Source organism: Trachinotus anak, unplaced genomic scaffold, assembly GCF_046630095.1.
Source record: "Trachinotus anak isolate AG129_WGS33_773 ecotype Australia unplaced genomic scaffold, CSIRO_AGI_Tana_v1 ptg000002l, whole genome shotgun sequence".
Taxonomy (NCBI): domain Eukaryota; kingdom Metazoa; phylum Chordata; class Actinopteri; order Carangiformes; family Carangidae; genus Trachinotus; species Trachinotus anak.
The window spans coordinates 16578243-16596211 of NW_027273853.1; the positions used below are offsets into that span (position 1 = coordinate 16578243).

Consider the following 17969-nt stretch of genomic DNA (forward strand, 5'->3'; position numbering starts at 1 on the left):
TAGTTACTCAATGTTTCCACTAGATGGAACTGTTCACTGTTGAACAGTACCAGAGGCTTCCACTAAACCCTCCCACTAAATATCACCCCAGCTCTGCTTTTCACTTAGTTTTAGAATAAATATTCCCCATCCACTCAAAAATACCCTTTGGTTATTGTTTCTTCACTTAAATGTTTGACATTCCCTGTGCAGAATTATGTATGTGCAGTTTGATTGTAGAAGGATGTTTTTATCCGCTGAAGGTGGAACGTTCCTCTGTGCTCGCCTTCAATTTCACATTAAGATGTGTTTTTATGAGCAGGTTTTGAAGCTAATCATGGTCCAAAATACACCTACATACAAAAATGTGATGTGGAAATTTTACTCTTGAAGGACAAATTCTGACACATGCACTTTTCAGTGAAGCAGTTATGCAGTAAGAAGAAAACATGTTTGCATGTTTATAGATGATGGATTTAGCTGTGATTAGTAACTTCGTCTAAAAATGTAAGTAGTTTATTGAACTTTTGTCAAAAGAAGTAGAAAAATTATTAGTTAGAACAAAGTAGTTTATAAATGTCTGTGAACATGTCTAAATGGAGCCTATAAGATTCTATTGCTTATATTTACTTCCAAACATGCCCCCAACAATGAGGTTCATATAATGCAAATATATGTTGATCTCTCAGACCCAGGCTTTTCACTGCTCACCAAAAAAAATAAAAATAAATTATTTTGTAGAATATAATTCACATATGAAACACACTACAGTTCTCTCAAGTGATTTACAACAACCGCCATCTATTTTCTCTATTCATTTTATCAGATGACATCATCGTAAAATTTCCTAGATCTGAATGAGACAGTGAATTTTTGTTCTGTCAAACAAGAAATATTCACACACAAAATCAGACAGGAGAAAAATGTGTTTCAAAAGTTGCCATGGTTTCACCATAGCAGCTCTTTTATTAGCAAAATCATGGATATTAGTCCACTAATGTCCCCATCCAATGGAAACAGAGGGTGGGGGTCTTGGGGGGGATATGTAACTTGAAACCATTACAGATCAGAATCAATAACAGTGCACTTGAACCCAGCCACCTGTCTGTCTATGCACTGAACACAGATCTACATAAGGTCCTACTGTCTGCTACAAGGCCGCCATTGGCATCCTCTTTTCAAAGCTTCTCTTTACTTCATGATTCAAATCAGGAATGTTTCAGTTTGTAGCAGCGCACCAACAACGTGCGCTCATTAATTGGAGAGTAGCTTCTTTTTGGTCACTTAGAAAAATAAGACTTTGAAAGAGGATGACAAGTAGAGGAATAAAGTCCCTTTGTTTTATATTGTGCACACACTGACACACAATCACTCCCAATCACACGGGCTTTTGGCCTCAATCAAAACAAAGCTCCCACTCACAGCACACATGCAAACAACACATCCGGAAAGGTTTCCACACGTTTCTCACAGTATGTCAGAGTCAGAGTGAATTGGTCGACTGAGTTACTTGGTCTTTTTTGATTTGTACAAGGAGGCAAATATGATGTGACAATTAAATGATCAGAAAAAAATAAGATAATATGGACTACAGGGGGCTTGGGAAGAGCTGAATGGTAACTTCGACATAAACCTAACATCTAAGTCAACAAAAAGAAAACACTGCAACTAAGGCATGCAAGGCACAAGCACCTACAAATAAAAGACAAAAAGTGTTCATTCATGGACAAAAAAATGTAAAGGCCCCCCTTTTTATATAAAAATTAAAAATAATGATAAGGTAAAACAAGCACATTTTAAAAACTGTGAAAAATCACCGGGCATAGACAGTTGTACAAATATTTTACACAAAACGTTTTTTCTACACACCGTCTTTAAAACTTTTAGAGATGAACATAAGTTAATAAATGGTTAAAAGTGACATTCTCAGCAGGGTCCATGAAGATCCCTCCAGTCAGACTCCCCTTGAATGAAGTCACTTGGTAAGTCGGCCACCAGGGTGCCTGAACAGAATAACACATCAGGATTAGAGGAGAAAAATGTGACAGACCACACTTCATCCAGCTTGTCCCTGAAGCAGCAGACATTACCTTTAGAAAAGGCCGCAGTCCTTCAGGTTGTTCTTGATGATGACGTCAGTGACGGCATCGAACACAAACTGCACGTTCTTGGTGTCTGTGGCACAGGTGAAGTGGGTGTAGATCTCCTTGGTGTCCTTTCTCTTGTTCAGGTCCTCAAACTGGCACTGAATGTAGGCCGCTGCCTCCTCATAAGTGTTAGAGCCTAAAGGAGGGGGACAGAGGCAACACAATTAGGAGAGGAAAACAACATCAGCTATGCAGTACAACAGGTGTTATACTGCATAGCATTGTATTGTGTGATGCTTCTAATATTCTGCCCCCCATTGTGTACGTTAATAGATTCGACAAAACATTTCTTGATAAAAATGTAACTGAATTTACACATTTCCAAAACTATCACCAAAAACTAAATATTATATACTTTGTAAAGGCTGAATTTATGGCTTTCACTTCATTAAAACTAACAATCTCTCATATGTTTGGACTCTGGACGTGTGAACCTGACAAGGACATATTGTTTAAACATGAAGCAGCCCACACAGGAGCAGAGCAGAGGACAATGAAGAAAGATCTTTGTGTCAGCTGTAGAGGCTGCCACACCTTTGAGTGGCCACGAGAGGCAGACAGACAGAGTTAGAAAAATGAACGAACAAATGTGAGCAAATATGTCCTGGATCTGCAGACCTGAGTCTTAAAACCAAACAGCAGTGAATACTAAAAAGTATTTTTAAACCCTTATGTGTACATTTTTTATTTGTTTATACAATTCAAATTATTTTTATGGCACAAGTTTGTTTGTAGAAACATTACTTTGACTACATGATGCTTTTTAACTTATTCACTGTTAAGCCATCCCTGGTCACACCCATTGGGAGATTAAAGACCTTTAGAGCCTCTTAAACATGAGTTAAATTACCTGGTTTGACCATTGTTAGAGATGACATTGTACGACTGAAGACAGCCTTACTGATAAGCTCTTCACTGTCACTTCAAAACTCCATATATATACTTGGCAGGACTTAGTGTTTTATATGCAACATACAAAGCAGAGTATTTTTATGTATAACACATCTGAACTGCATACAAGTGGGTGTGTTTCTTTCTCTCTCACCTGCATATTCTGGGTAGCAGATTGTGAGAGGGCTCTTTTTGATCTTCTCCTCAAACAGGTCTTTCTTGTTAAGGAAGAGGATGATGGAAGTGTCTGTGAACCACTTGTTGTTGCAGATGGAGTCGAACAGCTTCATGCTCTCGTGCATTCGATTCTGAATGAGTGGTGAGACGCACAGTGGTTACCAAGCAGAGAAACTGCACAAACTGAATTTAAAAAGCTATAGTATAACAGAGAGATGAATCTCAGGGTGTGCTAAGGTCCAACAGGTATTACCATCTCCTCGTCCTCAGCCAGCACCAGGTCATAGTCACTCAAAGCCACACAGAAGATGATGGCAGTGACTCCCTCAAAACAATGGATCCACTTCTTTCTCTCTGATCTCTGTCCACCTACATCAAACATTCTGCAGCGACATCGCAGAAACACGCTGTTAAACTGTAGCACACAAACACCACATTTTCACACTTAAACGTATATGTCAACCACAACACTCCTGTCAGTCATTGATATTTATTCCATATTTCCCTGTAACGATATTGTCTCCTCAGGTGAATTGTGGGAAATATGACTCAGGCAGTGGGAACTAGGGATGCCACAATGTGGAAATTTCCCAACTGGGTAATAAGCAGCGTTACTGATTCCACCAGACCTTTTACAAGAAAAGATGTGTGCTGGCATCAGACTAAGTTTGCAGATTGGCTCATTAATGTTATGAGGCTCCCTTTTGGCACTAGGTTTAAATTCAACAAATTGCAAAATAGGCACTTTTGCATTTCTCTTCTATCATCAAGGTTTGTTGTGGGTCAACTGTCCTCTTGTCAGGTGATGAAACATATTTGAACCACTGAACAACAGCAATTCAACTATGGTGGTTGTACTCACTTGAAGTGCAGGTCCTTGAAAGTGAAGTGTGTTTCCACAATACCAGTAGTTTTGACTCTGGTCCTCAACACATCCTGTTGGGTGGGTACGTAAGCACCGTGGGATATCCTGTCCAAGTCATTTAGGTAGCTTTGTAAAGAAAAACATAAAGAGACACAAAGATTCACACCACATACAGAAAAAAAAAATGAGATTTGCATATTAAGACCAAAGAATAAGAGTTCTTCTGTAGGTCCAGTCCCTCATTAGTTCCCATGTATGTGTCCTACTCACTATGCGGCGGAGTCATTGAGCTGGTACTCTCGGGAGCGGCTGAAGCAGGCCTGAACTCCTCCGTCTTTCCACAGCCGCTGGATGACCCCGGCGAGCTCGCCTGTCATGAAGCCCTCCTCTGCTGAACCTGCCAGGACGAACAGCTGCCGTGCATCATCCTGACGAGACAAAGCCTCTCCAGTTTAAATCATAATCCACAACTTCTTCACTTTTGTCAATTTTTATGCCAGCAAGAAGAGTATATGTACTTTAATTTACCAACTGTTAATTCTGCGTTTTGTTGAAACTCTGAAGATAAAGAATGCTTACAGTGCATCAGGCTGAACAATTAATCTGAATCAAAATATTATGGAAATCGCAATATGATAAAGTGCAATATCCAAATCGCAAGAGCTGCAATTTCTTGATAAATTTCAAATTTGTCACAACATACCATTATAAATAAAGCATTGTGGTGTTACAGAGATTTGTCAGTAAAAATAAAATTCAAAAATTCACAATTGCAGAATCTCTCAAAAATAATGGAAATATAATATAATTGCATATCATTCCCCCATACAGCACGTTTATTGCCAAAAGCAACATTTATTGTATCACAGCAAAATTACATAACAGTTGGTGTGAGTAAAATCCTAAAAGACTGAATTTGGTCATAATCATGGATAATCATTTCTCATTAAATCACACTAAAAGATTTCTGTCACTCACAAACAGCCCTGCCTGAGAGCAAATTAAGAGATGAATTAAAAATGACAAATTAGTGTGTCTGTTGTGGTTACTTTATCCATGCCACTTTGCATAAAATTGGATTTCAAAAGCTGCACAGTGTCTTAAGCAGGTCAGTGGCCAAAAACTGATATCTGTGAGAGCAGAAAATCGGCAAAGAAAAGCTCTGGGTGTAAAATTGGTCACGATGACAGAGCCAGGGCAGTCACGCTGAGGCAATGACTAAGCCTCTTGTTATTCCAGGAAAAAGCAGATTTGAAAAATGAAACAGGAGTCTGTTTAGAATAAAGGATAAAATACTCAGCAATCTGCACTGTATTCATTTGGAGTCCATAGTAATAATACAATATACTTATGCAAAACACCAAACCAATATGCACAAAGACTCCAAACAAGACCAGGTAAAAAACCTTGTATATAGCTGGACTGTGTATTGTCAATGTGCAAAACTAAGGACATAGTTTAAAACACTTGTGGAACCACTGTTAACATCTACTTTCAATGGAAAGTAGCTAAAGCCTGCTGGAAAAATGTTGCTAGATGACGTAATACAGCAATTATAATATTCATGACATCACTGCATCGTATTTGCATTCTGGCTGTGTCAGCTGGTTTTATCTGTTTGCTTCTGTCCAACTCTCTATGCTCAATTATAAAGCATTTTAATTCAGCCGAATTTGCAATAAAGCTGTTCTCATTTATATGTTTCTCTGTTTCTGTTGTCAGACAACAGAACTTGTATGAAATAGCTTCTGAAACGCAGCCCATTAAGACTACATGTTAACCAGCATGAACCATTTCCAGGCTGCTACTCTGCACTGATAAAAACCCGAGTTTGTAACCACAATGTTGCTGTGTTTTCAGCTGTATTTACTTGGAAGTATGAAGCAACAGAATATTTTTCTTATTTTGTCTCTCACAGTGAACAGCCTCCATCTGAAACTGCTCCCCCACCTCTGTCACTCACTGGCCAGAGTGGACACAGAGACCCCCCTCGCTCACAGGGCAGAGTGAGAGGGGTCTCAAAACAACCGAAACAAAGTCAGTAGATTTCTTACTTGGTGTTTTTTTTTTATAAAAAAGAGTGACTAAAAGGGGTCTGAAAACAACAACTGCTGTGGATTCACTGTAAACTCCCCCTAATGACGCAATAGAAACTGTTTGCGCCATATCATTTTCAAAGAGCACTCACTCACTCGGCTGATGGTGTAACAAACTCAATTCTATCATTCGTGGACATTCTGGGATTTAACATTGGACCATGACCAGTCCAGCCAAAAACAAGGAAAACAAATATTGTTGATTATTACTGTAAACTCACTCTGTTGTTCTTTTGCACACGTACAAACAATGTACTAGTAAATGCCTTGGGCAGCAGCACAGGAGAAGTGAACCCGTGGATAGCTTTCATCCTGTCAGTAACCTTAAGTAAGCTTTGATGAAGTGTTTTGAATGTGATACTGAACCCCTCCCAGCTCTATCTGACCTGCTGCAGAGAAGGCAGAGAGAAGCTCAGTAGGGCTGGATGACATATGACTAAGTAGTTGTTGCCCTTACAGCACTGAGCTATACATTAGCACAGAAATACAACCTGTGATATCACAAGAACAGCATAAATGCCAGCTTTGTTTTTCCTTCACTCACTGCTCTGGCTGAATCAGCAAAGTCAATCTTGAGACGTCCCATAGCTCTGATGATGGCAATAATGGACTGGATGGTGTTGCTGTAGACAACGGCCTTGTACTGCTTACATTCCTCCTCTGAGTAGCCGGCTTCATGAATGATCCTAGAACACAAAGACATGACATTAGCAGTAGTCTCCAAATAGCATGGTTATGTTCATGAAATAGATCATTATGATCAACAGGAAGTTATTGGCTGAGAGTGGCAGACTGTGGATTGTGTTTAAAATCTGTTTTCTGAATCTGGATTTAGACCTTTTGTTCTGGTTTGTCATGAAATCTGACCGTTTACTAAGATAATTCAACTGCCGGTATATTCATATTTGAAGAACTTGTGTAAAACTGATATTCTATACACATTCATTTTTTTCATCTAAAATTGAATCTTGTTGACTTAATATGGAAGGAATTATGGCTGTCAAATACTCCCTCTCTGCTACCTAGGTAACTACATATATTTTCTATGATTTTATCTGAGTGTGTCATTTCTAAGAATGAAATCAATGTATGATTTTATACATACATGCCAAAAATGTTGAGTTAATAATGTGTCTGAAACCTCAATTCACTGCTCACTCACACACACTACAGCAAAATACAGTGTTCATTAATATAAGGATAAGTGAATGAGTGAATAAAGGAATAATTTCTGTCACAGTGAATAAATGCGTAAGGGTTGTCTCACCTGCTGATTACTAATAGGTGTATCAGGTGCATACACAGTCAGATGTCATTAGCTTTCTCTCCACTCTGAGGTGAGTCAGTGGGACTGAAACACTGCTATATTCTATGATTCTCTGAACAAATAGTACTTGAAGTGTTGCAGTTGTGCTCGATGTGTTGTGAAATGCGATGTTGCTCATCCACTTACTTCATCTGTTTAACAATTGTACTTTTTCCAGACTCTCCAGCACCTAAAACAGAGCAGATGGGACAAAAATGTAATTATAGTTGATACACTGGCATGATGTCCATTATTTACTAAGTCTAAATTACAGACATAGTGATATAAACACACTGCATACATATTTTTTAAACATTGTTTTTATTGTATAAATCATTACCTCTGTCATGAAACTTCAAGGTAATGCAGTGAAGAGGTGTCTAAGTCCTGGTTTGGCCAGGTCACAGTGCAATTGGATTAATCAAGTGGATCCTCTTGCCAATGAGCTTATACAAAGCTTAAACTTCCCTGGGTTAAAAACGCATGCTGCATCAGACTGACTGGATGGACCAAGAGCTGTCAGATGCATCTCATATGGACATATTTGATTTATGTCCCATCAATATACAACACACTGTGAGGCAGTATGATGGCATTGCAGCCTTAAAAAGGTAAAAGTTATGAAATATAAGAAACGTATAAAGGTGTAATTCTGACATCTGTTTGGTGCACAGTCTCTAATACAGTTCTCCTGCAGCTCCCTCTGAGATCCCGCGGTGTTTTCAGCTGAGCACATAACATTTAATTACCTTACCTCTGCAGGGACTCACAGTTCCCTGGTGAGGTGAACTGTTCTTCAGTTCATCGTACCATATGATAAACAGCCACACACCACAGACACAGAGCTAATATTTCCGCAAACATCACAACACACTTAAAATGTATTCCCAAACACACACTCACGCCTCACTGAGCTGCTGAAATTGAAGGGCTTAATGGCTGGCAATTATGGCAAAAAAAAGTGGAAAAAGTAAAATCGTTCAAGTTTTTCACTGAGTCATGATGTTTGATGGGGCTACACTGGCTGTACCAGGGAATGCACATTCTTCTCAGGCTATGAGATGCAGATATATTCAAACAATATATCACAACATAACAATAAATACTATGCCAGCATCTTGTGTGCCATTTTCTCTAAGACTGTATTATGAAAAGTCCACGACACAAAAACAAAGATCAATCTTTATGATTTGCATTTGTGCAATACACAGTCTACATCTGAGGCAGTCCTCCCACTCAAAACACTTGGCTCAAGAGCATGTCATTTACAGATTACTGCATTAATGCAAACAGCCCAAGTGGGATGGCTGACAGAGCAGCAAACTGCAATACACATGCAGGGTAAAGCTGAATTTCTCACTCTGAAGCACAGAGCATAAAATGTGGATGTGAAACACGCCCAAGTGTTCAAAGATATATGGTAATAGCCCCATCAGATGATAAATCCACAAGCCAATCCCACATGCCTCATGCAGGTGCTTGTGGGAATCATGACAGGAAAAAAAAAACAAAACAAAACAAAAAAAAACCCCCACAACCATGAAAATTCAAATCAGTCCCATCTCAAATGACGCACATGCATACAAGCACTGGCTACTGCAGCTGGGCATTGTATGTTGTCTGTGACTGTGGTCAAGTGACATTTCTGAAAGTAAGCGGTGCCACAGACATACAGACCTGCCAGAGAAGGGATTAACTAAAAGATGCACAACACTGCTGCATATTCTGAACAGTTTGTAGACTACATGAGGCATGCAGATGTCCAGTTAGCGTGCACTATCTGTCTGTGTTATGTGTATAGTTGCCACAGATATTGCTGTCAGCCGGGCTGAGAGGGTTGCTATGCAACCTCCTGGCCCTCTTTCCCTGACTTTACCAGGCAGCAGTGGTTATCAGCTGCCAGTAACATGAAGAACTGAGAGGAGGCGTGGCACCTTTCCTTGAAACAGTTTTCTATAAATCTGTGAGGTGCATTACTGATACACGGATGTCAATCTGGAATTTTACTTATTGTTTTATCCTCATACAATGTTCAATGTTGTCTTTGTTGTCTAGAGTATAAAATCACCATTAACCACAAACACAAGATATCATTACATTATACATAAGGGTGATGATTAAAAAGTATTGTGTATGACTCTTGAGAAACTGCAGATAGGACACATTTTAAAGTCTTTGTTCCAGGTCCGAAGTTAACAAACATTCAGACTAGTTGAGCAGCATGTCTGGCTTTGGTCCCACAACTACATTAAATGCATTAAGGGATAGTATAAAATACACCTTTTGCGTAGTGAGGATAGACATTTATTCAAAATCTGTTTTAAAAACATTAGCTAGTTTCGTCCACTGTGGCAGACTGGTCGCCTGTTTCTGAGAGGGCGAACCGGCCTAAAGTACGGGTAGTGTTTGATTTACGTGCGAAGCAGGAAGATGGTTGACTGCTTTAATTAAAATTATTATAATGAAGCCAGTCTGGCACACTAACGACGGCAGTACACCCGGTGCGGACTTGCTGATGGATAAAATTTCATACACAAGTTTAAGCTTTCTGCTAGCTAACTAATCCGAGCTAGCGTCGGGGCGCTAACGTAGCTAAGCAGCTAATTGCTTAGCTAAATTAGCTCAGTGGTTTAACGACCGGTTGCTGTGGGATTAAACTAATCTCACAGTGAACTGTTAACTAGTTTATTGTCTGAGCTGATTTTAATTTGCTGGGGAGGAAAGACACAACTCCAGCGGCTCCAACTTTTTTTTTTTTTTTTTTTTTTTTTAAGCTAACTACGCCTCTGCCATATACAGGCGTGAAACGTCCAACTCTGCTGCTTGTAACCGCAAAGTTATTTCACGATACAACTTTAATTTAGCTAAAACACAAACATGCTGCAAGTTGAGTAAAACGTAGCAGCAGGCGGCGGACCGGAGGAGGGTCCATCTTAAGCAAACAGACCGAGACCCTGTCCCTCCGTGTTTCTCTCACCGAGCAGCAGCAGCTTGACCTCCCGGGCCGCCTTCTCCCCGTCGTCCCGCAGGTTCCTGTCGATCATCTTGCTCCGCTCCTGCGCCGCCTTGTCGTCCGTGCTCAGAGTACATCCCATCTTCTTCTGCCCTGACCTCCGAATAAATAAAAAGGACAAAGACTACAACGCAACTTTAACTAGGAGTGCAGCTACATGCAAAGGCTACCGAGCTAGCGTCCAGTGAAGAGGCGGAGGAGGAGGAGAAGAAGGAGGCAGTCTGTCTCTCCCAACACTTCGATTCAAACACGCCCTTGCCCCGCACACAAGCTCCCAATCTCAGACCCAAGGCGTCTCAGATGTTAGTTTACCACAAAGCGCGGCTCTCAGGGCGTCTGGCTCTCCTATTTGTGTCCTAATCATTCACGGAGTAAAATGAGCAGGGAGGAGCAGACATCCACTCCGAGTCTTAAAAATATTCGCTTCCTGTTCTTCTTCTAACATACCCGTGAACTGCGCATGCTCGGGGGAGCAACAAGCTTCTTTCAAAATTTTAATCACCTTGCTTGAGTCAAATCACATATTTGGTTGATTTTTGACGTGAAATGAGGTAAATTCAATCCCTGCAGAAAATAATTTTTTGCACTATTATTTTCTATGTAATTAACTTAAAAACAGCTAAAAGAATAAACAAACAAACAAAAAAAAAATGCCAATAGAGAATGTTTGGGCACCTTACCATTTGTAAAAACACTAAGAATTGATTGGTTCGGACTTTTAAGGCAGGTGAAGAATTAGGATTAATCAAATGATTCAGATGAGGATATTTCCAGAGCTGATAAATTCACTGAATCTTCAAACTTAATGGTAACACTCAACAACCAGTGGCTCCTCTGAGCAACTGACTGAGTCTACGACAGCACAATGATCCAAAGCATGATCCTCCAAATTCACCATAAACTGCTTCAAGAAAGACAACCTGGGGCCGTGGAAACAGCTCTCAGAGTGGGCTGACCTGATCATTGATAATCTGTGGGTAGCTCTTAAACATGCTGTGTGTATAAATTCAAACAGCCTAGAAATATATGGCCTTGCGTGGTCCTTGTAATCCAATGTCTGTGTGCTGCAGGGGTAGCCTATTTATTGTTTACTTTACATAAAAAGCTATGCTTCATAAAAATAAGATTAAAATTATTAAAGAGTGAAAATTTAGACTTTATTTATTATTTTGACTGACTAATTTTGATTTAGTTAGTCAGAATTTTGATTTAGAAGGCATGTCTCATCATTTTTACTTTCTGCATTATCTATATCAATTATTAAGGTTGAGGTAAATTCAAACATTTGAATTGATAAGTAGAAATATTCATTTTGATTTATGATCATTTTGATTTACCATCTTATAGTTTTGATTTAACTGGCAAATAAAGTGACTGAACTGTTCATTTTGATTTAGGTGGTTAGGATTTTTGACTCATAATTTTGATTGATCACAAGCATTGTCATTTTTACCCTGCCTAACTTTTAATCTGGGTTTCCATAGATTACTGTCATTTATAGACCAGTTCAAAATTTAATGTCTGATATTTACAGTTTAAACTTACACTGCACAGTGTTTTCCCAGCACATCGTAAAGCATTCTGAGGTGCAGACATTCAGGAGATGATTCAGGCAAATCAGCTGCAATTAGATTGTAGCATGATTGTTTTGTGTAATGCAACACGAGTGGGAGAGAGAGAGAGAGAGACCAGCCTAGTATATTCTTCATCTGTGCTGTCACTGCTGATTTGCATCGCAAGCCTCTGTCAGGAGCTGCCATACTCAGCAACATGTTTGCATGTTTGCATGAGCAGCTCATATAGACTGCTAAAACAGTGACGCTTTCAGTTCTGAAAGGTTTCGTTATTTGAGAATTGAATTTGTTTAAATTCTCAGTTGCCATGTTATTATTCAAGTTCAAATACACAATGTAAAAAGATGTCTTTGTTTTAAATGCGGATGAAATTATATATAATCTCTTCAGGATTGGGGTATAACAACAGACAAAAATTGGACAAAAACATGAAATAAGGAAAATGTATGGATGCATTCTACTCTTGATAGAACCTCTTCTTATAAAATATAAAGGTGGGGACGTACTTGTTGAAGATAATTCGTAGTTAAAAAGTGCTTCACAATCAACACAAATTTCACAGAAAACGTTGCACAGGAAAAAGACGGGGGCCAGAACAAACAACAATACAAAAGAAACAGCACTGAACTGAAGCATGCGTGTCAGAATTAACTCTGATGAAGAGATTCAAATAACACTGGGTACAAAGACCAGTTGATCTGATGGCGAAGGCCTGCATGTCCTTTAGTGTTGAGCTTCTCTGTCAGGTGATGGAAAGATAAACTGAGGCTCACAAATGAGGGTTACACCCTGTGGTCAATCTCTCTCCATGACCACATCCAGGAATTCAAATGACCGGCGGATGATTGTGTGATTCAACCTTATTAGCTCTGTCAAATCTCGTAAAGCTGAAATGAACAGAACATGAGTATGTTGTTTTCAAATAATTTGAAGTGAGCAATGCATGATGGGTCATATCATTACTTTCACATGATTGTATGATTATGCTTCAAAATACAAACATGCGGTGCAAATACAGTGAAAAAAAAAATCCAAATCTCCTTTCATGTTGCAGAGCAGTGCTGTACGTAATGATAGGAATTAGTTTGACCTCAAGTGAACCATCATATTCTAAATGGTATTATGTATAAATGGCATGGGAAAGGCTTGAGCTGTGGTCAAAATTCATATCCTCTCTTTGCATACAATTTCCATTGCAGACGGCCCCTGCAAAATGCAAACTAGTGTCATAATTTTTTTTCCAATTTGCTCTAAGTGAACATGGAAAGATTTTTTCTATTTTTCTATGCACAACACATGAGAAAAAGAGGTCATCAGGAGACCAACAGTTCAAAACCCTTTTCTCAAAATCTCTAGAGCAAAACAGTAAAGTGCACTCGTCAGGATTTGAAAGGAGCATGTATACGTGTTTTTTTCAGACTGGGAGGGTGAGGGTGGGGGTGGGGGTTGGGGTGGGGGTATTGTTGCCATGACACAACCATGCCACAGCACCCGAAGCAACAGGAAATGACTCTTTCAAGTGATGGAGCCTCAGGAGTGTGAGTTGAATGGGGAAATGGCAGTGCAGCTTGTCAGCACTCTGATATTCATTATGTTCCACAGAGATCGTGGCCTCCAAGAGGGACCTATTAATACGTGTGTGTGTGTGTGTGTGTGTGTGTGTGTGTGTGTGTGTGTATGTGTGTTTACTACTCTATATTATTCAGTCTTTCTTTTGGTACTGCTCATTCTGGGAGCCTCAAGCATCACATTGGACTCTACATTCAAAAGATCAATGGTCTTAATAAATAATTGCAGGACTGGAGTACAGTACACTGGCTGATATGACTTTCACGGCAAAAACACCAGAAACTGCTCATAGCATCAGCTGTGAAGGTGTAAGAGTCATCAACCAGGAGTGAGCTGATTGGCCAGAGGAGGATTAAGAAGGACATTCACAAACAGTTCAGTTTGACCAGCCCTCAACCACATATCAAGTAATCTCATATTTAAGTTGCATGATGACAACTCAGCCATTTCCGTGACACGAGCGCAAACTCCATCAGCAAATGAAGAGACGCAGTTGAAAGTGCTGAAAAAAAAAACCTTGAGTTAGACCTTGCTCTCAGTGAATGGTTTATTCAGTCACAAAAGTATACCTTGTGTACCATGATATTTTCATTTTCATTCCTTTGTGAGTGACTTTAGTTTGTAAAATGCTGCAGTCGTGGTTAAATAATTTCCATTAAGTTTTCACATTAGTTTTCAGTTTTAATGTTCAGTCTTTTACATGCTGCGTTTGTCTGCCTGTATGGACACAGTAGGCTGAACATTGGAGTCGTCTGCAGGTCTGTGGGAGACTTGAGACTGTATGAGAAGTTGTTGGAGAGAAAAGGAAACGTTAGTCCTCCAGATGGCAGCAGAGTCATGAAGCAAACAATCACGACAAGAAAGAAACATGAAACTGACATTTAATTTTCCCTTTGAGCAAAGGACAACACCTTCCATCTGTGTTTTTATGTGTTTGTGAGGTGGTGATGACTGACATTTCTATTTATTCCTGGTCACAGACTAGTGATTCCCACAGTGTTTTTCAACAGATCTATGTGAGGAGCGGCAGTGGATCCTCAAAGAGATGAAAGTTTCTATCATTCAGTTCATGAAAACTTACAACCTTAAAAGGACACTCCACCATGTTCACACTTACAAATATGGAAGTTGAGGCTTTAAATTATCAGAGGAAACTGTCATCACAAACTACATGTGTGTGGTTTAAAAGAATGGGGTATTTAGTAGGATGTCATTAATCGGGAACATGTAGGATCCAGTGTTTTACTTGAGACAAAAAGTCAGGATATCTCGGCCTCGGCTGCTTCTATTTTGACCAGTCTTTATTTTTGTTTTTATCTGTCACTTGTGAGCCCCCTACTATATGTAAGAGTACCATCAAATAACTGGATCTCTTTAACAGAATGTATGAGTATTTATACTGTGGTCATCTTTGTTGTTATCTATTCTCCTTCAGTGTAGAAAGCTTGAGAGCAGAAATTGTTGAGCAAAGGCTTTGAATGAAAAAAATACACGACTGTCATCGTGCTGCCTGCTGAATCTTATTATCTTTTATTGCTGCTGAACATTGTCACCATTCATTGGCAATGATATTACTTACTGATTATCAACTGTTAATCTAGAAAGAAAATCTATTTATCTATAGCCACAGTTTGTGTCTCTGTATTAGCGTCACAGAGCTGAGCATCCATTGCACCAGTGTTTGAAAAACCCAGAGACTTGCTTGACGCTGGCTGCTGTTCTGAAGGTATTTCTAAAATGCTCAAACTCTCTGGATGAAAAATATTCTGTCGGCTGAATGATAAAAACAAGTGTCACCTCTGTTACCTAATCCAAAATATGATGGTAGCCCGAAAATGACATCTGTACAAGTTTAAATTTGTACGAGTTAAAACCAAATAAAAAATGTTATCATAAGTTGTATGAATTCTCATTGACTATCACTTTTTATTGTATTTTCATACAAAATAATGTTTTTAATTTCTTCTTGTGCTATACAAAAAGTGTCATCTTTTCATCCAGATGGTTAGAAGAGACAATTATAGGAAAGTAAGTAAGAGAAAACTGACATACAACTGATACTTATATACTTATTTCTAATGGTAATACACAAGGCACAAACACTAATCTATGTGGAGGTAATATCAGTGCCAGTAGTTGACCAGAGTCCAGGTGGCCCAAATCCCAACTGGACACCATAATGAATTACAGTCTGTCTTTAATGAATCATCAGAAGAGATTATAAAGTCACGATTTGCTCCAGGCCCTGAGGAGAGTTACAGTAAATGTCCAAGTGTCATTAACATTAGCCAATTAGCACATGATGTAGTATACAATTATGCTCAGAGAAAAATAAATCCAGTTTGTAAGAAAAACAAAACTTGCAGTGTGACAGTGTGTGTGAGGTTTTTGCTCTCTTTCTGTTACAATTCTTATGAACTCCATGGCTTTATTAATAACTGAATGCACCAGTAAATTTAAGAAGATGTGAGGCTGCTATTGTGTGTGGCCTGTCTCCCATTCAAACAGCTGCTCTGGGCTCCAACTAGATGACCTCATTTCCTTGCTGCCTTGGGGCTTTTCTTCATATAGTGAAGAGGAGAGAGCTTCATTGTATGCTGTATTTATTTATTTATTTATTTATTCCCTGTGCACATAGAGCGGCAAAAATCTGAATGGGTTGCCCCTCTTACTGTGAAGATACTAAGAGATGTATTTTATTTTACTAGTCTCACACCATAACTCTTAGAGGTATGGTGTGAGACTGTTTACTCCTTACATGGGAGGAAATGTGTGTAAATATTAAGAAAAGGACAGATGGGAGAGGTGATTTGCGTGAAAGGGCAGTGTGTATGTGTGCACAAGGAGTGATGGCTTTTATCACTCACGGTGGTGTATGAAATTATACATCATATGCCCTGCAGCAGGGAATCCTTTATGGTTTCTTTCTGTCCTCCTTTCAACTCTGAACACTTTCATGAATGTGCAGTATACACGACGGTCTGTGTTGGGCTTTTGAGCGTAGGTCAGCTTGCGAGTGACTCCACTGGAAAAACATATGCCAACTCACACAATGAAACAAAGGATGAAGCCTTTGATGGAACAGAGAACTTTAACCAGCCCATTCACATATGCAGACGCTAATTCAGCGGCTGTGCAAGAAGGAAGCCTTTTTATGATGTTACCATGCAAAGCAAATGTCATTGGCCTGTAAGGACTAGACATGACTGTACGACCCTCATGAATTATACATTCAGTGTTGAGCTTTAAAACCATTCGAGCCATTGCCCAGAGGAAGCACCATGAAAACGGTTCTCTAGTTATATTTTGACATTTCACTTGGATTCACAAGAACCATGAAATATGCCACCATGCGATACACATGTGGTCTTATTATTTCACAAAAGTACAAACTGATGAGTGTCTCTGTCTGCTGTCACAACAGGAACTTTTGCAGCTGACTTCAAACAGTATTTACTGCACAGACATGACAGTACTACCAATCTCCTCATCTAATTCTCAGCAAGAAAAAGTTCATTTTCCAAAATGTCAAACTGGTCCTATTTCACCATTCATATGTTACTTATCTTTATCACCAGAGCCTAATTCAACATAAATTTGTAAGGTCTGTGTTGTCATACACCATCAGGGTGAGTAAATCTAAATATAATTATTTTCAAATATTACATTCATTTCAGTTACAATCATTACAAATAACAGCAATACATACCAGAGAGTCCCAGAAATTCAATGATCTTTAGGAGACAGGAAACAAAAGACACACAAACACATGTCGTGGAGACAGAGCCAAAGCCTCATATTGATTTGTGATCACGACAAATTGTGAAACAGAGGAAGAGAAGCTCATGGCTCATGGACGCACCCACACAGTTTTCTACATAACCATCACCCTATCACCATCAGAAAACAGTCAAATCACAAAAAAGTTTTCTACAAGTTTATGTTATATTCCAGCAAATCAACTAACAGTCTACTGTTGATGTGATCAGCGTGCCCTAAGTTTAGACCAGGACAATAAATCATATATTTTCTCATATCAAATCATGCTTACATGTCAGGCCTATTTGATGGCACACTCCTTGTTTTATTTGCAACATTGTTTTGTGGATAGGGACCATTATTCTCTGTGATAATTCCATCAAAGTAAGGTCATCCACCAACTGGGGCAGACTGCGTCACTGGTTTGGTTAAAAGGTCAAAACAGCAGAGTCTTAAAGGTTAACGTCCTACAGCAACAGAACAGAAGTGCGACCCCTCTCTTTGGCCCTCTCTTTAAATGTGCTTTGCCATTTTATTTCATACCACAGCCATTCAAACTCCTCTCTACATGACCGTCTACAGCTTGGTGGTGC

At 39.3% G+C, this 17969-nt stretch overlaps 1 protein-coding gene across 1 annotated transcript; it reads right to left on the reverse strand.

The window, feature by feature from the left end:
* Window positions 1-903: 903 nt before the first annotated feature.
* On the reverse strand, window positions 904-10901 carry LOC139635163 (guanine nucleotide-binding protein G(i) subunit alpha-1). The gene is made up of 9 exons (XM_071502215.1): window positions 10439-10901; window positions 7609-7651; window positions 6700-6841; window positions 4330-4487; window positions 4057-4185; window positions 3448-3577; window positions 3172-3325; window positions 2070-2262; window positions 904-1982 (listed from the first exon to the last, which is right to left on the reverse strand). Exons 1-8 carry the CDS (start codon window positions 10554-10556, stop codon window positions 2072-2074), a joined length of 1065 nt encoding a protein of 354 aa, XP_071358316.1. The 5' UTR covers window positions 10557-10901; the 3' UTR covers window positions 904-1982; window positions 2070-2071.
* Between the last annotated feature and the right edge of the window lie 7068 nt (window positions 10902-17969).

Excerpts from the sequence above, each read along its gene's own strand:
- LOC139635163 (XM_071502215.1), bottom strand. The coding sequence starts at position 10,556 with ATGGGATGTACTCTGAGCACGGACGACAAGGCGGCGCAGGAGCGGAGC. Across the intron at positions 4,488-6,699 it reads TTGCTGATTCAGCCAGAGCA|GATGATGCACGGCAGCTGTT; the intron begins GTGAGTGAAGGA and ends TTGTCTCGTCAG. Across the intron at positions 3,578-4,056 it reads TTCAAGGACCTGCACTTCAA|AATGTTTGATGTAGGTGGAC; the intron begins GTGAGTACAACC and ends ATGTCGCTGCAG.